General features: G+C 39.1%; 1 protein-coding gene across 1 annotated transcript in view; it reads left to right on the top strand.

The window, feature by feature from the left end:
* The first annotated feature begins 970 nt into the window (after window positions 1-970).
* The window catches only part of LOC100547459 (voltage-dependent L-type calcium channel subunit alpha-1C), a 98,249-nt gene continuing 75,276 nt past the window's right edge, over window positions 971-23,943 (top strand). The window contains exons 1-2 of the mRNA XM_031555091.1: window positions 971-1,126; window positions 3,263-3,459. Of these exons, the coding sequence (XP_031410951.1) occupies window positions 1,000-1,126; window positions 3,263-3,459 (324 nt within the window). The 5' untranslated portion in view covers window positions 971-999. The remainder of the gene's footprint in view (window positions 1,127-3,262; window positions 3,460-23,943) is intronic.

The following is a 23,943-nucleotide window of genomic DNA, read 5'->3' on the forward strand; positions in this document are numbered from 1 at the left end:
AAGAAAGAAAGAAAGAAAGGAAGGAAGAAATAAATAAAGAAAGAAAAAGTAATAAAAATGAGTATCCAAGTTCTAATATGATAAATTTTCAAAGTTAATTGTTATCACATACTCTCTTGGCAGATGTATCACAGACATTTCCAACTCATGAATCACATTTTTCAAAAATCACAGCTAATACCAACTTCTCTGAAGAGATGACAGCATTTGCAGGAGACACTAATGGCTTCTGGCTCTTAGTCATTGCAAAATCATGAGCTTGTAATTGCTCTGATTTGGCTATTTGTAGACTATTGAGTTCTAGAGGTCTCTCAATATTTCCGAGATTCATAGCTTCACAATGACAGTGGTTGCCATCACTGCCACCAGTGATGATAACTTTAAGACCTTGTAATTCTGAATTCTTACTAAATGCTTCCGACGCTGCCTGGTTGTACAAAAGGAGACAGAGAAGAACATGAGTATGCAGCTTGTGTCAGGCTCACCTCTGAAAGAACTCAGAAGTGCAGCAGGGACACAAACTCAGTTTGCTGTCTCCCCATGCTCTGCGGTGTGGCTCTGTGGCACCCCACCATTCATCCTCTTGCACATCTCACTGCACTTGTCCTGCTTCAGTTCTGATTGTTCTTCAGTCTTCCCAAGTTTTAACTCCTAAATACCCTCTTGGAAACACCCTAGGTCTGACTTTCAAGAGCAGCCAGAACACTTAATGTATTCCTCTCCAGAGTGATGGCATTTCAGTGACAGGCAATACCTGTCTTACTTTAGCCCTTACCTTTAGTGGTAAGCTGCTGAGATGCTTGGAATCTTCTGGAGGGAAGATGCTTATATCATCAAGGTAATTAGTTCAGGTGAGGGGGTAAGAATTAAAAATGACATTATTGTTCAATTTACAGCTTCTCAAGGTGCCTTCTATAAATTTTGTTCTCTTGCTGATAAGTGCTTCCTTCTGCTCTCTCTGCAGGTCTCCAGGTGGTTTTAAATTCAATTATCAAGGCCATGGTCCCTTTGTTGCATATTGCCCTGCTGGTGCTGTTTGTCATCATTATCTATGCCATCATTGGACTGGAATTATTCATGGGAAAGATGCATAAGACCTGCTACCACGTGCAAGGGGGGCTGATAGGTAAGAGGAATGTTTGTTGGCATGGAGCCCTGTTCCTTTGTTTTTTGTCTCTTAATGAAGATTTTTACCAGTGTGTTCATGACAGGAGGGAGGTTTTATGCAGCCATGTGACAGTCCATGTGTGCTGGTGAAAATAACAGCAAATACTGAGCAACCACTTATTAGGATCCTAAAGTTCAAGGAGCGGGAGAAAGAGTGCTTTGGTGCTGCAAGTCTACTGTTGCAGTAAAATGAAATCTCTGGGATGATCAGAAACACCCTTTTTCACAAGACCAGCTCCTTCATTGGTTGAATACATCAGTCACTGTCTTTAATTTAATTTAATTTTAATCTTTATTGATAATCTGGGTGAGGGGATTGAGTGCACAGCCAAAAAGTTTGCTGATTACACCAAGCTCGGAGAAAGTGTTGATCTGTCTGAAGGTAGGAAAGCCCTACAGAGGGATCTGGACAGGCTGGATTGCTGGGCTGAGGCAAATAGGATGAAGTTCAATGAGACGAGGCAAATACGATGAAGTTCAATGAGACCAAGTGCTGGATCTTGCACTTTAGTCACAACAACGCTAAGCAACACTTCAGGCTTTGGGAAGACTGACTGGAAAGCTGCCTGCAGGAAAAGGATCTGGGGTGTTGGTCAATGCTTGGCTGAACATGAACCAGCAGTGTGCCCAGGTGGTGAAGAAGGCCAATGGCATCCTGGCTTGTATCAGAAATAGCACAGCCAGCAGGAGCGGGGAGGTGACCGTCTCCCTGTACTTAGCTCTGCTAAGGCTACATCTTGAGTACTGTGTTCAGTTTCAGGCCCCTCACTACAAAAAAGACATTGAACCCGAAATATTTCCGGAGAAGGGCAGTGGAGCTGTGAGGTGTCTGCAGCATGAGTCTTATGAGTCAGAGCTGAGGGAACTGAGATTGTTATTGCCCTCTATGACTCCATGAAATGAGGTTGTGATGAGGTGCAGGTTTGCTGCTTATCTCAGGTGATAGCAATAGGATGAGAGGGAATGGCCTCTAGTTGTGCCAGGGAAGGTTCAGGTTAGACATTAGGAAAAACTTATTCTCTGAAAGAGTGATGAGGCATTAGAATAGGATGCCTGAGGAGGTGGGGGAGTCACCATCCCTGGAAGTGTTTAAAGAAAGGGTAGAAGTAGTATTTAGGAACATGGTTTAGCAGGAAGCATTGTGGTAGTTTGACAGTTGGACTAGATGACCTTAGAGGTCTTTTCCAACCTTTATGATTCTATGATAATTTCATTTATTTTCATCTTGAGCATTCCATTTTTGGCCAGTATATTAAAGCTACAAGAAGAACTGTCAATCACTGCTGAACACAGTAGTGGACAAAGGAGTGGACCTTTGCCACACAGAATAAGAAACAAACATAATTGCCTGCTCCCCTGAACATAGATACCTGCATCTGTTACAGATGCAGCACAAGACTCTGAAATCTGTGTATCACTCTATTTCAGGAGTTTTTGTACCTATAAGAATCTTTGTTCTTATTATTATTTTTCATAAAGTAACACATTTAGGCAAACTTGATGTAAGGCTGCTCAGATCTTTGGAAACATTTGTACAGAATAAAGGATGGATAATCAAGCATTAGAGTCTTACAGAGCTTCTTCTACTGAGCTATTGATAAAATGCTACATAACTTCTAAACTCTGAAAGAGCAGAGCTCCAGAGACTTGCTGCTGTAATTTAGTATTACCCCAGTGCCAGGTGACTGCCAGATGAAAGCACTGGTTATAACTTGCAGCCTAAAGACTTGAAGTAATGTTTCCTCTCGTATTGAAAGGTGTTATTTCTTTCTCTTAGGAGGATAAGTGTTTAATAATAATAATAATAATAATAATAATAATAATAACAACAATTTTTAAAAGTACATTTTAGTTTTGACTGTAAAATTTGACAGCTTAGCCATTTCTTTCTTTTTCTTTTTTTTACGAAAAGAAAGAGAAGCACAACAAAAAAGCCCTTTGATTGAAAATAATAGTTTCTAGTGTATTTTAAGAGAAGTCTGTCAAATTCATTGCACAATATACTTGTTAAAATCAGCTAGCTTTCACTTGCTTATCACTATGTCAAACAGCAATTAATTCTCTTCATCTCTGTTCTCTCCCTCCTCTCCTTAAGATACACCTGCAGAAGATGACCCATCTCCCTGTGCCCCCCAGTCTGCACATGGGCGGCAGTGCCAGAATGGAACCGAGTGCAAGGCAGGCTGGGAGGGACCCAAGCACGGCATTACAAACTTTGACAATTTTGCTTTTGCCATGCTGACAGTGTTTCAGTGCATCACAATGGAGGGGTGGACAGATGTACTCTACTGGGTACGTATCCGAAAATGATAACTGAAAGGCCTGCTCTCCATCAGTTTTGAAACTTTGGGCATTAGCTCGAGCTTTGTTTTTTATGCTTGTTCTTAATAGTGAAGGCTTGGTTGCTAGTATGGAGCTTTAATTAACTCAGAATATGGATGAAATGGGAGGGTTTAGATGGTACAGTTAAATCAAATGTAAACACTGATTTTAAACTGATGTTACAGTGTTGAAAGATGGCACAAGGCTTACTAGCTGGCATGTGGCTTATTGCTCTGAAGATTTGCAGTGTACCTTTGTTGACCAGAATGTCATATAACGACCCTCTTTGTGGGGTTTCTATCCCATGCATCTCCAGATTTGTAATATAGAACTAGATGTTATATCCATGGCAACAAAGGCACTATGCTGATATGCTCATAGGTCTCACAAACCCTTCTTCATGCCAGCATGACTCCTGATTATAACTTCTATCCTAATACTAATTCTTCATTCTCTCCTAAGTTTGATACTTGTGTTGGTTATATATTTAATAACAACAACAACAAAAAAAATCATAATCTTTAATCTAAATGTAGAATTCTAAATGAAACCTCACCTTTTCCTTTACCCTAAATCTGAAACTTTCAATGCCTTTAGTTTCTACCTTGTAATTCCTAACATGTTGGAGGATTCAGTGGAAACACAATTAGGCTATAGGAATTAAAATCAGATTTGGCCTGCACTTGTAAACCAGATATAAACATGATTAGATTCAGCTCTTGCAGTCAACTTTTGCACAAATACTTTCTGGTCCGGGCATTTAATTCACACACAGTTCACTCCTGACTGCACAAGGCTAAGCTAGGCTATTTTTTGACAGCTGGAATGTTATGACACTTGGTTCTCCAAGATGGTAGGAATTCCAGGGCATGATGGAATTTAACCTGAGAAGACCCAAAACACATGAAAGGGTAATCTGGACTGAAGCCTGACTGAAGCTTGCACCGTTACTCAACATTAGCTTCTCTCTTAAACAAGAACCTGAAGCTGTATTCTACCCAGCAGTGGGTTAGGGTTTACAAGATTTTACTTTGAAGATTTAGCTTATCTGCAATAGATATTGTTTGTGTGGAACGGCTAACAGTTGTCCTCTTATCCTCTTAAATTTAGATTAGAACTGTGTCTCTAACTTCCTTCTAATGCCTGAGATAAAGGGCAGAGATCAAACCACAAGGAGAGTCCGAATCACAGAACACAGAAATTGGCTTTACTTGAAGGGAGAATAGAAATTAATAAAATAATAAAGAACAGAAGGAACTGGGCAAAACTATTCTACTGCTCAACTATGGCTATTATATAACATACCTGTCTTTTTATCACATTAAGTTCACGTTCCACCAATCTCCTAGCACTATCTGTCTTTGTGTAATTGAGAGGATTTATGTAAAGTTCAGGGGAAATAGAGAGTAAAAGATATCAGAAATAACAACAAAAATAGCTTTGGCAGTGCATGCCATTTAGTATTGCAAAAGCTGACCACAAGTTATCATAATTTTCTTCGTTTTACAAAAGGCCTTGCCAATCCCCGCAATTTTGATTCTATGTGTCATTTGCATGACTGGATGTGAATCTTTCAGAACTCAGTTATCAGTTATCTAATATGAGAAGCCAAGAGCATATACTCATTGCTAAATGTTTTCCACCATGACTGCTGCAGACGGCTTGACTTTTTTATGGCGTCCCTGCAACAACCTGGATAATAGCTGTTGGCTTTTATTTGACTTTCAGCCAGCTTTTTCTCCAAATTACTGAGTTCTTTTTCCTTAAGAGACAGTATGGCAAACTGAGAACTGAAATTAATATAGACTGATTATCATTATTTTTAGGGGCATCTGCATAGTTAGACTTTTAGGCTATGGCTTTGACAGAACACTTGCTTTAGAAACAAAAGTAATATTTTCTATCTTCAGTTCATAGTTATTCCTAGACAACACTACAAAATAGAGTTAGCACTTCAGTCATAATTTTGGTAACCAAGAAGGAGTAAATTTAATATGTAGAAAATTATAATAATAATAACAAAAAAAAAACAAACAAAACAAACAAAAAAAAAACCACCATATCATCTATGCTTCAAGGCTGTGAAGTACCACATTTGAGTAAACACCTAAGCACTTGAAATGACAGACGCATTCACTTCAGCTGACGTAACCAATTCTAAGAGTATTGTTGTCCTATGTCAGGTTTTGCCTCTTTGTTTTATAATGACAAAGTAGATAGAAGTCATCGCTGACCAGTGTTTGCTGTACAATGGAGTAGATATCTGAGATATGATGAGTATTTCTTTCAGCAAAGAGGAAATGGGGGCAAATGTTAATTGGAAAGTTACTATAGGGCACACCTGTGAGAAGTACTGTGGGTTTAATATTCATATGTAGAAACTATATCTATACATTCACACTGCAATTTCATGTGTGGATGCTTCAAACTATTTCTGATATGTTTTATACAGGAAGTTTTATAGTCCATGCAAAGGGAATTCCAGCTTAAGCTATCCAGATAAATAGAAATAGTAGTTCTGGATGGTAAAGAATAGAAAAGATGCAACATTTCAATTTGAGAGTGAATTAAAAAAAACAGTAGTTAGTAGTACAGGATGTAAATATGCATTCTTAAACTATGTGCAAGCCATCATTTCCTTAGTGAAGCCTGACTCATATATAACTCCACTTCCCAACCTTTGCATTTTTCTGCCAAGTGGACTTGGGGTTTACAACCCATTGGAGACTGCATCTCAAGAGGGCAGAACTAGGCTGTTCTCTTCTCAAGTTGATAATATTTTGAAAGATCCCTTGCATCTACAGTGAGGTCATAGAAATTAAACTTGCTTTATTAGGAGATACACTTAATGAAAATAAGAAATATAGACTTAAACATCTCCACTCTCCAATTGCATTCTGAGAGAGAAATTCGGAATAAGAAAGGGTTGTCTGCAATTCAGACAATTTTGTGGCTGAAATCAATAGCTGATGCTTTTCAGAAGTCATTTCTTGAACTTAATGATGTAAGCTAATGGATTATTTTTAAAAGTGCTAAGCATTCAAAGTTTGAGCTGACTGTTAGGTTTTTAGCTCCTCAAAAATCCAGTGGAGATACCAAGTTCTGGTTCTGATCCTGCTGAGTTCAATGGCCAATTTCCAATTAATTTCAAAAGGTCAAGTTCTCAAATTCTACTTTGTTAAATCTTCATTATACTGTCTAGATGTTCCATTTGCAGTCATATGTACATGAAGACTAGATAGATAGATGGCTGTTCAGGGCCTTTGTGTCTGTTGTGCTGGTCTTCCAAGGACATACGTGTTGATGTAAGGTGTTTTCTTTGCTCTTTCCTTAAATCTGAAAATTATATCTTGACCTGAAACTCAGCAGAACAGATAAGGCTCTCGCCTGACTTAGTTGGCTGGAAATGTTTTGTCAATGAAGTAATTTCATTGGTTTGAGTGATGGGAGCTTAGCATGTTTCAGCATGTTGCCCTGGAAAATAAAATTATTAATGTCATGAAACTCATGTTTGTCTTATACCACACTTTTCAAGGTTAAACCTGCATGTTTAAAAACTAGAAAGCTGTATGACTTTCCACAAGCCCTGGACTATTTCTCCACTGAAGTAGCTTCCCAGTTTTTATCTTCAGTTTCTTGTTTCTTTCTTCATGCTTTCCTTCATGTCTCCTTCAACTTTCACATTTGTAGTGAAGCCTGTCTTCTCTCTCACAGAGTACTATTTTCCAACCTGATTCATAAACTCACAAAGAGATAATCAGAGACAGGAAAGCAATGAACTTGTATTCCCTAGAAGGACTTGACATCAATGAGATCAATACGTTTTCCAATCTCCTCTCTCATTCAGCAGATAAGAGGTGTGAATAGATTGACTTCTTTTGAAATGTGAAAGAAAAATGTTAGGGGAAAACAGTTGGACTTGGACTGCTCTAGTGTCAGGTAGATAATTACTTACATGGAGACAATTTTTTATATAAAATGAGTACGTTGGATAGGATGCAAATCTTTACAAAGCAAACTTGTTTGCTTTATCCTGAATGATCTTTGTTGAGGAGAGAGCTAAGTACTTGTAGGATTTTATCTCATACACTGCCTCAACCTTCCCAGGTTTGCTTTGTCCCACTATAGCTGCTAGGTGGCTTTGTCTCACACACAGTCAGATCATAGAATTATTGGAGATTCACAGTCACTTCTACACATAATTTTTCTTATGTTTTGGAGAAATTATTTTCAAGACCCTTCTTAATGTGTGATCAGCCATCCTTGGCTGCGTGCTCCCTTGTGAAGACACCAGCGTCCATTTTTGAAGACCGCTCAGTCTTGGGAACTTTCAGCAGCAGATGCAAATCCAAATGTTACACACAGAGTCATTTGGTATTTAGTAATCAGCCTTTGCTGCAGTCCCTTATTCCTTACTGTCTTGTTGACTAAGAAGGGAAATTAATCCCTGTGCAGTTTGTAACAGCCTATTTAGAAATTTGTAGGCATTTGTTGGGTTCCCTTAATCTTTTTTTTCTTTTTTTTTCCCAATCTGAGTAGATTCTGTTCTTTTAGCCTCCCCTAATGGGACTCTCTTTAATTATTTTTGATAAGTTTTTTACTGTCCTTCAGGGGAAGCTTCACTTTTGAGTTAAATACAGCTTGGACTATGCCATGTCTTGAGAAAGGCTTTCCTCTTCATGTGAAATCTGCTTTCTGCATGCAAAACTGTCCACTGCCACCTCAGTCCTAAGTGCCTGGTCTCTCCACTCCCTTGCAATTACATGATTGTATACATAAATGAAACAAGATGTGCAAAACAGACAGGAATATTATTGCATTGAGCTGTTCATACTGCTGGGTAATGGAGAACCTCGCCCTGGGTTGTTCTGCACACAGCTTGGCCATTGCAGCTTGAATTCTAGGATGGAGTAATTCTACTTTCTCTACTTGATTATTAATAAAGAGCAACCTTGAGCCTGCCATCGTTTCTAGAATACTGGCTTCGTCCCATGTCATTTGGACAATGCATTAGAAAGCTTCATTGAATCTGAAAATAGCATGCAGTGCCTCCAGGGACAGTTTACCTGAAGGCTCTGACTGTAAACTAAAGACTGTATTATTATAAATGGCCTAAGGCCAGCTCTGGATCAGATCCAGGGCACTAACTTGTCTCTGGAAGAGAAGCCTGAACTGGCACATAGCAGATTGACCCCTTCAAATTTAACTGAATAATCTTTGGTAGACTTCCCCAGCCTGTGGGCAAGACAACACTTCAGTAATCAAAGACAGCACAGTAGAGCCACCACAGAGTAGTGAGAGTGAATCAGTCAAAATGTTTAGAAGCATTGCATCTCCAAGAACAGCATGGACATTAGATGCAGTGTGTCAGACAGACTATCCTGGAAGAGCCTTCCATCTCTGAATCTGCGAGATAATACTTCCAAGAATCACTAAATGGAGCTTGAAACTGGAGCTCACAATCAACCTTACAATCCCTGTCATGAAATTAAAATAGGGAACAAACAGAACAACAAGTATAATTTACTTTGCTGACAGCAATGAAACATCTTTTGAGCTTTTCTCATCCCTCCGCAGCCTGTTGCATCCAATGAGGAAGATGTGAGGAATACAGTGCTACTGCCACAAAGTGGAAGACGTTAAAAGCAAAGTTGCAACCCCCAATTTTCACCAGCTGTGTTTTTCCTTGTAATCTTTTATTCTCGTAGTGCTTAGGCTTGATTTAGTAAGGCTTTCCATACAAGAGAATGATCTAAGAATATATGTGTCTACATGTTTCCATGGTGTTTATTCCCCGTCCACCCCCATCCCTCCAAGAAAGTGCTGGGCTTTTATTGTTGTGGGGTTGAGGTTTTTTAATCATCTTTTTGGCAGGGTTTGGCATGGATGTGAAAAATTAACAAAGAATAAGCACGCAAGTATAAGCAACCTATCTCTGGTATTGCGGAGTTTTTTTTCTTCTCCATCTGCTGTAACTGTGGTGGGTAAGGAGAGAGGGCCTACAGTTCAGAGCACTGAAGGGCCACAGTATTAATGCCCTGGAAAAGTACAGTCCATGCTCAATTGGCATGAATGCTGACTTGAACCTGTTTTCCTTTTTCTCATGAACAACTGCATATGCAACTGTCTTGGTTGTCTGTAGTGCTGCCTCGAGCATAACAGCAGTGACTAGCTGTTTGCCACTTGCCACAGAAACCTACTGCTGAACATTTGCTTTATGCAAAAGCATACTAATTGTGTGAAATGAGGATTTCATGAGCCCTTCAGGCCTCAACTTTGGGCTTCTCAGTCCTATTCCTCCATATGAAGAGAAGCTCTCTATTAAAAATAAGCATTTTCATGGGGTGGTAATGGGTGGTGTTAGTGGAGGTCCTGTGCCCAGTGCTCCTGCGTAGGAAGGACTTCTTTAACAGCCCTGTCATTCTGTTGCCCTTTCTCTGTTCTTTCTTGTTTTGTTCTACTGTTGACTCTTTCCTAATTGCTGATGTCTAATCACCATGGAGACTTTCCTTGTCTTTAATCTTTTATCCCAGAGCCATAAAATTAAGAGCTAAGCTACTGGACACTTCTATGTGACCTAGAATTTTCAGTGCCTGTTTGTGGGTGCACTGCTTGGGCCCTACTACCAGTTTTTCAAAAACTGGTGATCACTGTCTGCTGAAAAAATTGTCTTCAGTGATGTTAAATTTGGACCTAGATCCATCAGGCAGATTCGTAAATAACAGACTGGTTTATTATTTTGTCCCCAGGAAAGAAAAAGACTGGAGAATATGTCCAAGGTCAGAACAGCTTGAGATCTGACTATTTGTAATTCTTACGTGTGAGTTTGGTTTTGTTTCAGTATCTTGTCTTCAAGACATAAGACAAAACAACCAGTTCTTCCCCAGTCTTACTGTGAATAATAAGATCTTTCCTGCCTGTACAGAGAATTTGTCCATTAATATTGACTTTCTTCACTGATTTACATGGGATTTATGCCTGCACAGAACTTGCAGACCCTCAGATGTGTGATCATGCTGTGATACCTGATTTACCTGCTCTTGTGGCTTCCTCTACAACTGTTGTCTTCTAACATATAAACTGCACTCAGACTGGAGGCCTAAAAATGTTTGGGACATCTCCCTAAAGATAGAAAGTGACAAGAATTATAAAATTAAAATCTGGGGGCTCATCACTGCAGAACACCTCCACTTTTTAAAGCATATCTAGGAGTCACACCTGGACAGTGTGTTCATCTTATTCATATAGTATTTCTGCTAAGACTCTCAAGAAAAAGAGAAGGAGAGGCCTTGTCTGCTTGCACACAGCTGCACCTCATTTAGGTTTCCCTATAGTAGTTCCTTCAGTGAACCTCAAGTGAATGGGTAGCATACCTATCAGATACTGTGAGGTCCGGATATGAAACATTTTATTTCAGACTTTTGGGTGTGATTTCACAACCAGAAGCTGGATTCATCATCTAAAATACAGAATGAATTCCTACGAATATCATAGATTGGGATACTGGCTACAAAATAAAGTAGGATACTCCAAGTTGCAAAAAAGATAAAAGAAAAAAAAACAACACAAAAAACAATCAACAGTCCCACGTCCCTTTAGTAAAGAAGGTAGAGATTATGTACAGCTCACAATACCATTCCGCATTACCTTTATTTTTAAGGACTTTATTGAAAATGTAAATCAATGAACGATATGTACTTGTGTACTCTTGTGTGTGCAGCAATCGGTGCTCTTCATATATATTTGTTGTAGAATTTGCTATCAGTCTGCACTGAGATAAATAGAAGCAGTTATAAAATTGCAATACAATAAAACAGGCAGAAAATCCTTTCTGGATAATCAACCATGCAAATGTAAGTACAAAATAAACAGAGACAGAAAGGGAAAGCCTAGAATTCTAGGGTGAAATGAAATCTTTAGATTTGGAAACCCACCATCCCAGGGGATATTTCCAACCCTGAAATCAGCATTTTATTCTTTTGGAGTGAATTTCCAAAGCCTTTAAAAGATGAAAAGGTTTTTAAATAGCTAAACAGCGGTAAGAGATGCAACTGCTGCAGTAGCTTTAATGAAAGAGCTGTGAGCCCAGTGGCTAAATAGCCTTTGGGCTTTTGGATGACTTTTTCAAAGATCAACCTTTTCCTTTTAAAAGAGGAGGAAAAAAAAGAAGAAAAAAAAAGAAAAAAAAAGAAGCTGTACACGTAGGAACAAGGCAACACACACAAAGCTCTGTGATTTTTGCCTCTGGAGGCCTAAATTCAAATCCTAATTAAGTCACACAAATCAAAATAATTTTTGGAGGTCACTACTTGCCATTTCTGCAAGTCACAAATTCACCAAACAAGCTAACTTCTATAATCAGCCACATGAGAGAATGGAAAGCTTTAATGGGTGATGGTCTCTGGTTAGAGATCTGACTTCAGCAAGACACTGCAGACAGTTCAGTGGCATAAATCTTCTCAAAGTAGGTCTGCTGCTGAGGATCCTAAAAGAGTGGTGCAGTAAGGAAGCAAAGATAATGTCACTATTGATGTTAGCTGTTGCATAGGGATGAGACAGGGAAAAGGGTCTGACAGCCACCTATATCAGCAAGCAAAGTGGATCAAGAACAGAGTCATGGGGTATTAGAGTCTATTTGTGGTAAGCCTTGGAGACCTGCTCAGTCTGTGCCTTGCAACTTTTATAAGAGCTCTGCATGGATCAGTGTATGGTCAGTTCTTTCCATGCTGGACTGGATAGCCACCCTTAAAAAGCAAAACACCACCACACTTATGAGGGAATAATTTAGAGGGGATTACTCACAACCTCGGAGAGCAACAGATGCAATACAGTGTAGAATATGAGTTGCTTTATCACTTAACAGTAGATTAATAGCAATATTTCACTTTTGAGTTAAAATAGGCCAAAGAAAAATTTTAAACAAAAATGCATGTGTGCAAATATAAGCTGAGACATTCCTGTATGGAGAGGTTTTGATTTGTCATTAGTGTTCCATTTGTTCTGTTTTTGAAAGTTTGTAGAGAGGTTTTTTGAAGTTGGGTCCCAAAATGTTGTTTTTAGGTTGGTGTCACTGCTAGAACAGTAACAAAGAAGGGGGGAAATACTCTGGAATCCCCAGGTCAGTTTGTTCAATCTCCTATTTTTTCAGAAACACTGGAATCAACCTATAGCTGGACACATTTTAAGTGTGTTTCATGCCTCTCTGTTCATTGTTGCCCTCAAGGATGTCCATGTACTCTGTACGCTGAAGGATGAGTTTTGATCTTCCACTAACATAGGTCCAGTTCTCTGCCTACAATGAAGTCTGTCTAAAACTAAAACTTTGTCAAAAAAGGGTCTGAATTGCTCATGCAAGTACAGAAACCCAGAAACTTTAGTGACAGTTATTAGATATCTCCTGATTGAACGGCTTGGGTTGGAAGGGACCCCAAGGAACATCAGGTTCCAACCCCCCTGCCACAGACAGGACCACCAACCTCCAGATCTGGTACTAGACCAGGTTGCCCAAGAATGTCCTGAATCTGCGTATATTTTCCATGCAGTGCTATAGGTTTTATGGAAAATGGTTTATGTAGTTGAAACGGAAGATTTGAGATAAATTGGCCTGGTCATGAATGTTGGCAGCCTATCTAGTTTGTTCGTTTTCATGGTTTTCTAATTTTGGATTTGGTTTGGTTGTTGTTTTGTTTGCTTGTTTGCGTTTTGTTCTTCTTTTTTGGCTGTTTTGTTTTCTTCTCTCTTCCATATTAAACCTGGAGAAAAGAGAGTGAGGTGATAGAGCAGGAAACTTGTTGGAGCTCAGAATTTAGATGTCGAATTTGATGTAGGAAATTCTATCTGCATAACTAATATTTTCAGTAGGAGTGCGGTATCCCTGTATTGCCAGACACCATGCAGAGATACGTAATGTCCTCCAGTTTGTACAGAAAAATGTAAATGTTCCATTAAAAAAAAAAAACAAAAGCCAAATGGAGATAGGAAGAGATGTAAATGGTAGCTTCCTGATTATTTCTGGTTTTCCTCCCTTATTATATTTGCCTACAAAAATTTCCCAGTTGTACTTGTCTTAACACTTAATGTACTGGTGTTATATCAGCAAAATCTGCTTCTCAATTTGCTATGGTAATCCACATCTATTTGGAGCACTGTTGGTGCTACTAAATCTTGCAAACCTGTGAAAACAAAACTAAGCAACAGTGTTGTTTACTTCAAATTGAGGGGGAGCTGATCTTTATTTATCTGTTTGGAAATGAAAAATGTGAAGTCAAATGCCAGCGACCTTCAGCATCAGTTGAAGTTGGACTGTAGACTTCTATAAAGGCTGTTTAAAATTACAGATTTAAGACAGCAGTAAACACACTGAAGCCAATATTTCCTCTACCTCTTCTGCAAGCACAAAGTACTGTGCCGTATAACTATGGGATCAGAGAGCATTTTGAGAAGAAATAGCTTGCGATGGAAAAAGTTCAGCTCAATCACTGTGTGCCACAGACATTTTGACCTGCTGGTATTTGAATGCAAATTTTAATTCTCTTCCTAGGCTCAGTCAGGGACCTCATATTTCCCATAATAGCTCAGTCTGCTAAAGAGCAGCCAACTGCAAAAAAACAATGTATACCCAAACCATAAACAGAAGAAATATGAAGATAGAAACGTACCAAAGAATGAAATAATATTGTGGAGTCCAGGCTAAAAAACATGGTGGAAGGACTCAGTGTCAGCATACTATACTGGTAATGTGGGGCTAGATGATTGAAAATTGTTTTATACATCTATGTCTAAGACTTTATACAGACTTTCCAGCTACAAAAGGGCATACATCTATGCAAAGGTGGGGCCAATATTGAATGAGTGATGAACACGTAACTCTGTGATGTTATAAAGAAATAAGCTTGGCAAATTCTGCCAGTAACAAAACACTTCCTGCATATTACACAAAAAGCAAAGGTTTCTTTGTGTCTTTTGTGTTTTCTTCATTGATAGGAGTTCATATAACAACAAAATGCCATTCCACCGTGACTGTATAATTCCAGACAAGCTCAAATGTCCATTCTACATGTTTTCAGTTTATCTACCATCTAGCAGCTACAGTTATAAGGCAGTGGTTAAAGATCTCCGCTCTAGCCCCATTCTTGCACAAATTACAGCAAGCTGGAAGAGCCGTTCTGCAAAATTCCTGCTATTACAGTCTCACTATGAATTTCAAGCCAAGCAGGTCATATTTTTTACAGCAGTGTGTGCTTTTGTGGCTCCGAGTTTCAGCTTGACGCTGCTTTTACTTCTTCATAGAGCTGTGTGGGAAGTTTGGTCAGTTCTGGATACTTCCACTTCTTATCAGGGAAAGTAGACAGCATAGCAATGAAAATAATAAGGTTATCCAAAGTTTTTCTAAAATAAATGGGGAATTAATGTTTTTGTGGATGAGAGTAGACTCTGGATCAGATCTCCTGGATTAGAGTGTCCTGGGGTGAGGACATATAAATCAGATTCAGCATAGCCTATCTTAACAGAGTTGAAGAGGGAACCTCTGCAGACTCTGTCTGCTTCCCTCTCCTTTCTTCTAGACTCATCTTCCATTGCTGCAGTTCCTTTGATTCTTTCTCACAAGTTCTCAATTGCAAGTCAATCACTTCCCTTGATGTTTCTGTTGCCTTCATCAATGCAGTCCTTTCTCAGTAAATGGCTCCATTCAGCTCCAGCAGTGAATTCTGAACAAACTGCTAATATTTCTAGTTCAGAGTGGAATTTCAGTTTTCTCATTCCATCTCTACACAACATACGGAACAACTGAGGTACCAAGGTGTTCATGGGAATCTTGGACTATGTATTATTCTTCCCACTGTCCAGGTATGATGACTCTTTCCTATTTCCTAATTTCCTAAACAGATTGTTTTCATCCTACAGAGACAATATATCAGAGTAACTTGGATAAAGCATTATTTTCTCTGTTTTATGATCCCTGTGCAATTGCCTTCCCCCAGCTCTGTCTTGCCCTTGTCTTGAGGATACTGTGATAGAAAGTTCTAGCTTTCTATCACAGTATCCTCTATCTATGCACATACACAATTTCCAAAATTCTGTGATTGAGGTTAGACAGTAAGAAAAGCCTTAAAAACAAATGCTTGGAGATTGCAACTAACCTTAAAATTTGCTTTTCCCATAACTACTTAAAACAAACATAATAGTCAAAACAAATAATTTTGAACAGGAGCAAATGATCAAGTGCTTCTCCTTCCTTTGAGTGTCATCAGACTGAGGCTGGAGCAAACATGCCAGTCTCTCCTTTGCATCCATCTGACAGTGCCAGCAACAAAATATAGAATATTTCAGAACAATTTTAAAGAGCAACTGTGGGTTAGAGTCCCTTTAAGACTACTAGGATGTCAGTTTTTAGAAAGAAATTCTACCCAGAATAGAAGAAAAAGCATCTGGAGTTCTTTGCTTATATTTTTTAGAATAAATTCTATTGTATTTTTTCCAAGTCCATAAAAGTAAGTCTATGTCTTTTGGTTTTTTTTAATGAGTATTCTTAGTGTGTTTTTGCTTATTTGAGAAGCAAATAAGCTTCTCAAGAAGAAGAAGCCCCTTCTTGCTCCTTTTGCCTTGAGTCAACTCTGAGACCTTCAATTCCCAATTCCACTTGTCTTAAAGGCTCAGTAAGGCTGAAAATATTTCAGGTTGTCAAGATAAATGATAATGCTTCTCATGATGCACTAGATTGTCTAGACTGAAATGCTTAAATCTTTTTGTTTCAACCAATGATTTTGTCATGTCTTAGTCACCATGTACGCAAAACTTCTAATTTTATAGTGCTTTTTTCCAAGAGATTTCAGAAAATGTGGTACTTATCATATATTTCTCCCAGTCCTGTACCCTATGCCATTCAAGCAGAGCACTTGTGCATTTCAGTTTATTTCTATTGATAAGAATAGTATTGACTATTGGCTTTAATGGAATTACTCATGTGCTTTAAAATATGCACATACATGAGTACTAGATAAAATACCAACCAAGCGAAGACAACTAATCAGATTTCAAATACTGAAGGATCTGCAAGGTGGAATATTCATCCATAGGATAATAATGCAATAAATCTAGATCTGTCTATAAAGACATACGATGGTTAAGTATGATTCTTTTGTTCCTTCTGTGAATGGTAGAGTCAGATGGACATGCGCTATGAATAGAATCACTTGAGGTGTATGTTGAAACCAGGCAGGGATTTCTCAAGCGAAAATGTGCTTTATTTACATTTTTATTGACAAGCTATGCAGGAACCTTACAACATTCAGGCTCCAAACATATCAGCAGACTCAGAATCTGAAATTTCAAAATGAAGGCTTCAAGCAGGAAGCTGTTTTCATAGACAGTAAAGTGTTGCCTGTGCCACTTCTTACTTATGCTGCCTCTTTCTCCACATATTCTTCAGTTTTATTTTCCTATATGGTTACAAGCAAGATTTGACTTCAGATAGAGATCTTGCTATTGGCCATAACCATCACATTTGGCTAGATAATCTCCTGAGGCAGTGAAATGCACAAATTCATTGTAGACTGCAAAGGAAAAAAAGATTTAAAAAAAATAAAAAAACCAAATAATTTTTACCCCAAAATTCCAAATTTGCTGTGCTTTAATTTTATCGAGTACTTTAATGTCACTCTGTAAAAGGTTATACACTTCATTATAGAATGCTTGAATCATTTATATTTATAAAAGGCAATCACAAATTTCTGTAGTCATTAAAAATCAATTAGCAATTTATTCAAGAATTAGAAAGCTAACTTTGGTACCCTAGCTAACTTGCTTTCTTTTAAATTTCTGCTCTCCAGCATTGTGCACAGAACAAGACAAACTTCAGATTTTTTTTCAGTTGTCCATTCAGCATGTGTGGCTTGCTGCTTTCCAGTGACAACTGTCCTTCTGTGATGGATTAAACTTTTTCTGTAGTTGCTTTCAAAGACATCTGGCACAAAATGTAGGGGTGTGGGTGTGTGAATTGCAAAGTCAGCAGAATTTAATGAATTGTGTCTTTCCCTCCCATTAACTGGATGAAAGATGTCCTGTATGTGCCTGGTGATGCTGAACTATTATGTTAATAGGTAATATACCTCTAACATTATCTTTGAACTATGATGCTGTTGTAATGAATGACATACTTGCAAAATGTGCCTGACTATTTTCCCTAAAAACAAAATATCTTTAAGCAACCAGAATATACATGTCTTCTGTGGCTCCAATAATACATCTTCACCTGGTTCTAAAGAACTGTAAGACATAAGCATTTAAGTGTATTTGTAAATAGACTTTCCATTCCTTGGCCTCTACCACAATGTTGGTTGTAATTCTGATTATGAAACTACAAAATTAAAAATCCTGGTGTTACTAGTAGGAGATTATCTGCCCTTCAGCTAAAGGTTGCAGCTCTAAGGTCTTAGTAATTAAGGATGCTTGGAAAGATAGAGCACTTCCACAGTAAACAATGTCCATCAGACCTTCTCAAAATATGTTTAAATACTCTCTTTTCATCCTGATGCTGAGCAGTTTCTTTGACTTGCAAGAGGAAAAAAGATTTGAGAAAAATAATAGAATCCGATTCCCTTAGTCTGTGTGTAGTGAAGTTGTTCATAGTGAAATTATTTGCCTTGTCCAGAGAGAAAGAACTGAGTCCAAGTACATTTGGAAACAAGATATATGTGTTACAATTAATGCACTGGGGGATTTCAGTCACCAGGATATCTGCTGGGAAGGCAACATGGTAGACTGCAAGCAATCCAGGAGACTCCTGGATCTACTGAGGATAACTTCCTCATCTGGATATTAGACAAACCAATCAGAGGTGAAGAGTTGCTGGACCTGGTGCTCACCAATGCAGAGGACATGATTAAAGAGGTTAAGATAGTAGCAGTCTGGGCTGTAGCAACTATGCTCTGGTTGAATTTGTGATCTGGAGGAATATGGGCCTTGCAAAGAGCAGAGCCAGGACCCTGAACTTTAGGGTACAAAGTTCCCTCTGTGTAAGGAATTATTGGATGGGATTCCCTGGGAAACTGTCCTTAGGGACACAGGAACTGAGCAGAGCTGGCAGCTCTTTAAGAACTCCTTTCTGAGGGCACAAGAGCTCTCCAACACCCAGCAGAAGAAATCAAGCGGTGACAGCAGGAAACTGGCATGCCTGAGAAAGGACATGCTGGTTAAACTGAGCAGATAAGAAGGAATTGTACAGACAGTGGAAGTAGGCATGTGTGGCCTGAGAAGAAGCAGGGATGCTGTCGGAGCATGTGGAGATGGGATCAGGAAATCCAAGGCACCAATGGAACTGAACTTGACAAGGAGTGAGAAAAATAACAAGGGGTTAAGAAGGGGGTTCTACAGGTACATTCATCAGAAGAGACAAGGAGTATGTACCCCCCTGATAAATGAGAAGAGAGAATTGATTTCAACAGATGCAGAGGAGGCTGAGATACTCAGTAAGGTCTTTGCCACAGTCTTCTCTGGCAGTCGGGTTTCCCATGTCTCTTGCTTCTCTGGCAGTTGGGTTTCCCATGTCTCTTGCATCCCGAAACCTCTATGCAGGGGTCAGGGGAGCAAAATCCCTTGTGATCTAAGCAAAGAGCAAGTTCAAGACTGCCTAATGAGATTGAATGTGTACAAAACTAAGAGGGCCAATGAGATGCATCCCAGTCCCAAAAGAACTTGCTGATGTAATTACCAAGCCACTCTCTATCATATTTGAAAGGTCATGGATGTTGGGTCAAGTCCCTGGTGACTTGAAAAAGGGAAACATCATTCCCATTTTTAAGAAAGGAAGGAAGACTCAGGGAACTACAAGCTAATGAGGTGAGCCTCAACTTCATGCCTGGAAGATCATGGAACAGATCCTCAAAATTATGTTAAGGTACATGCAAGACAAGGAGGTGATCTAATCCAGCAGAGTTTAACCAAGGGCAGATCTTGCTTGGCAAATCTGATATCTTTCTATAATTGATTGACGGTTTCAGTAGACAAAGGAAGAGTGATTAATGTCATCTATCTGAATATATGCAAGACCTTTGATATAGTCCCACATCATTTTTTCATCTCTAAATTGGAAATTTTGAAGAGAAGACTATTCAGTGGATAAGGAATTCATTAGATGGTTACAGCCAGAGGGCTGTTGTCAGTGGGTCTATATCCAGGAGGAGGGTGGTGACGAGTGGTGTCCCCCAGGAGTCAGCCCTGGCATCATTGCTCTTCAAAATCTTTATCAATGATGTAGACAATGGGATTGAGCATACGGTCAGGAAGTTTGCTGATGACACCAAGCTGAGTGATGCAGCTGACACAATAGAAGGAAGAGATTTGATCCAGAGGGACATTGACAAACTTGAAAACTGGCTCTACAAGAACTTAATGAGATTCAAAAAGGTAGAGTGCAAGGTGTTGCACTTGGGTCACAGCAGTCTCAGAAATGTGTACAGACCAGGAGAACTCATTGAGAGCAGGCCTTCAGAGAAGTATTTGGGAGTTCTGGTGCAGAAGCTTGATGTGAGCCTGCATATGGAAGGCCAATAGTATCCAGGAGTGCATCAAAAGAGGAGTGACCAGCAAGGAGAGGGGGATAATTTTCCCCCTTTGCTTTGCCCTTGTGATGCCCCATCTAGAATGTGTCCATGGTCTGGGGCTCTCAGCACGAGAAAGACATGGAGCTGTTGGAGTGGGTCCAGGGGAGGGCCACAGAGATTACCAGAGGTCTGGAGCACCTACCCTATGAAGACTGGTTTAGGGAATTGAGCTTGTTTAGCTAGAAGAAGAGAAGGATCCAAGGAAACCTCATTGCAGCCTTCCAGTACTGAAAAGGAGCTTATAAGTAGAAGGGAGACTGACTTTTTACAAGGTTCGATAGTGGTAGGAGGAAGGGGAATGAGTTTTAAACTAAAATTTGAAGAGATTTAGTTTAGATGTTAGGTGCAAATTCTTTACTCAGTGGGTGGTGAGGCCCTGGCACAGGCAGCCCTGTGCATTTGTGGATGCCCCATCCATGAAGGTATTGAAGGCCAGATTGGATGGGCCCCTAGGCAGCCTGAGCTGGTGGGTGGCAGCCTTGTCCATGGCAGGGGGTTGGAACTTGGATGATCTTTAAGGTCTCTTCCAATCCAAGCCATTCTATGAGTCTGTGATTCTCCAGAAAGATATTTTAGCGTAATAGAGATCAAAGCCAAAATAGAGATCAAGTCATTGGCAGGTAAAATCTCTTTAATTCTGGTTCTTGTTTAGAAAATAGGACAAAATCTTGTCTCCAGGGACTGTAAATCTGTGTCCTTTTATTACAGGTGTCATGGATGACCAGACAGTTCCTCCATTTATTTATGCTGAGATCTGACACCTATTATTAATGACCATAACAGACCCTCCTGTCATTACAAAACAGAAAAATTAGCCAAAACAATGTTGATGTTAGAGGGAAGTCATAGCTGCCATTTAGAGAAAAACCACCTCCTGTTGCTTTCAGTTCCAGAAAGTAGGTATACTGCAGCAATCTGGTTCTCATCCCAATCCCATCAGTGTGAGATCAGAGCAAAGTTAAATAATTCTGGCCAGAGGGACTAAACTGGGTTCTCCAGAGGCCATATAGTAAATAAGGAGTCTCTTTTGCAAACTTCTTCCTTGAGGGGACAGAGTTTCAGCCTAATTCAGCTTCTGTAATGCCAAGGCCAGTCAACTTCTGCACCTAAATGCTGAGATTTTGAAGAAATTTTGTTGTACAGTACCCAGTGGGACAAGGCAGTATCACACTTTGTAGAGTAGAAATCTGAAACATAGTGAACCAAAATGATGTCCCCACAGTTCCAGAGAGGACACATACTGAATCAAGAGAATCTGTGACCCTTATCTCTGAGGTGCCTCTAAGGGGTGACACATCAGCATTCAGAATTGTATCAACTTTCTTACTGTTGACAGAAGTGAGATATAAAGATGGAGAAGTGAGCTGTAAAAGGTCAAGCAGTTTAACTTAGCAGACTTATTTCTATAAATGACCATCTGTAGATTTACACCAATGCAGTGCTTCCAGCTAACTTAGAAATTGTCCCACACATACTGAAGTTCACACCAGATTGCAATTACCTTGAATACTGTAGCGGGAATATTGGCATTCAGACCTATACTGGCTGATAGCCTTTGTTCAGACCTGTCAATGTAGATGATCCATTTTTTCTCTTGTGATTCATATGGCTATTAATAAACATCTCAGTGAGAAATAAACAGAGAAAAAGAGCACTCGGTGACCAAAGAACTAAGCTGTGTATCAATGCTTGTGCTGTCTGTTTAGAGGTAACTTGTAAGAGATCCTTTTTCTGTTGACTGTAGGCAAGAAAACTATAAAAAAATATTCTGCAAACATGATTTTCTGCACTCAATAGTGTGTAAAGGACAAATCTTCTGGTCTCAGCCTTACCTTGTGCAGCTTCTCCATTTCAGCAGCATAATTAGGAAAAATCAACTGTGTCACCTACGCTATGTTTGCAATGAAAGCCTCCAGCTGCAGTCAAAAGGACACGTGTACACATACACATGTGATTAATAGCTATGAATTTGCAGAATTATGATATGCCTCCAGAAAGCATTTTTAATCAAACACAGATGTGAGGTTTTTAATGGTAACTGAATGGAAGCATTGTTCAGTTGGGGGATGTCTATCATGGATTTCTAGGATGGTTCCACTTCAGAGGAAGTATTTCCAGGTATCTGGAATGATACAGTCTTAGCCAAGAATTTTATGCTTCTTAAATGTTGATATGTTACTATTTTCAGTAAGTGTGTTCCTTTTTCCCCCAACTTCTGCCAAGCAGCTTACATCTCTTCATTTCTTTTGGAGAAGCTTTTCTAGAGGAAATAGTAAACTTACAGTGAATTGTCACAATATCAAAGATTATTATTAACTTAACAAATACCTGATAACATATCAGTGTATCAATTCCTATCACCTGTGTCTCAATCTCACATTATATGGAATGATCTCACCTTGTGCTGTAAAAAATTAGATGTGAGAGCATCCAACTTATGGAGTCCAGCAAGAAAGAGACAGTAAATACACAACAGTCTGCCAAATACTGGTGATTTCTCTAAGATATCACTGTCTCTGCCTCTTAGCTTATCTATCATGGCTGGTCAGTAAAAAGGAGGTGAAAAACAGACTCCGTAAATGTTCAGTTTGAGAAGTCCAAAATGCCAGGATACAGATTTGCTTTTCAAGGCTAATTTGTACCAATGCTTGCTGATATAAACATTATGCAACTGTGCAAGCAGTGGGAATAGCCAGAGTATGCTATACTGTAGTTATATACCTTACTGGTTGCAAAGGAAGCTTCTTGCCATCTGGAAATTTCTTCATGCTGGAGTAGTACAAAGGACAAGCCCCTCCATTCTCTACCAGAAATACTGGTATTTGTTATTTAGGATTCAGTCAAATCACAGCTTTGAGAAGTTGTGTTTTTCCAGCTGACTTCTCCAGCTGAAGAAAAATATGGACAAGAGATAAATGCCACATAGCTGAGGCTTTTTTATTGCCATCCATCATAATTAAAGGGTATTCAGATCATCATTGTGACTGTGTAAATTCTTATGGCAGTTTCTGAAAGTCATTCATAACTGTTGTTTGTGTGGCATTCTTGGTAGAAGGAAGAGGATGTTAAGTCTTATTTCTTGAAGTCCAGATTAGGTACTTACATTTTGCCTGTATGATTTCTCTGCTGTGATTTTGGGTGAATGTTTGTACCATGGTGTTATGTTTCTTAAGGCATTGCTGTGTTTCAGTTTTGGGTGAATATTTGTTTCTCCTTGAGGCACTGCTGTGTTTCAAAATAGAGGTGTCTATTTTTTGGTCAAGTGGCTTGCAAGCATAAGGAATAGTTAGTGATACTTCCAAACTAACTGAGCAATTGTACAGAAGTATTCAAAGGGAAACTGGGTAATATGCTTAGATAGTGTTAGAAAGACACCTAGACTTCTGAAGAGAGGTGTTCTGACCACAAATCTATTAATCCTCTGAACAAGGAGATGATGATATCTTTCCATAGAGACAGATTTTGAGGCTATTTTTTAATGAGTTTCCTTCAGTTAAGTCACAGCTGAGGGAGCCCTGAGACGGAGTTTAGATCGGCCCATTGACTGTGGACTGTTGCCAGACGAGGACTTTAGTGACTGTACTTTAAAAGGAAAATGAATGATCAACTTCCACCCACAAAGAACTGATTATATTAGTGTTACTCTCCTGCCTTGTCTTATTGAAGATCTGAAATCCTTTTCCTGAATTGTTATGAATCTTGAGTCAGATTGCCTCCTCTAATGTGTGTCTCAATGCCCATGTATGGAAGAATATTTCTTCTGTGATCACAACAAATGCTTAGGTTGCAAAGGAGAGAGCATTTTCCTAGAAGGAGAGAACAAATCATGATAAAACTTTTAAACACATGGAGA

This window comes from Meleagris gallopavo, chromosome 1, assembly GCF_000146605.3.
Source record: "Meleagris gallopavo isolate NT-WF06-2002-E0010 breed Aviagen turkey brand Nicholas breeding stock chromosome 1, Turkey_5.1, whole genome shotgun sequence".
In the NCBI taxonomy this organism is placed as follows: Eukaryota; Metazoa; Chordata; class Aves; order Galliformes; family Phasianidae; genus Meleagris; species Meleagris gallopavo.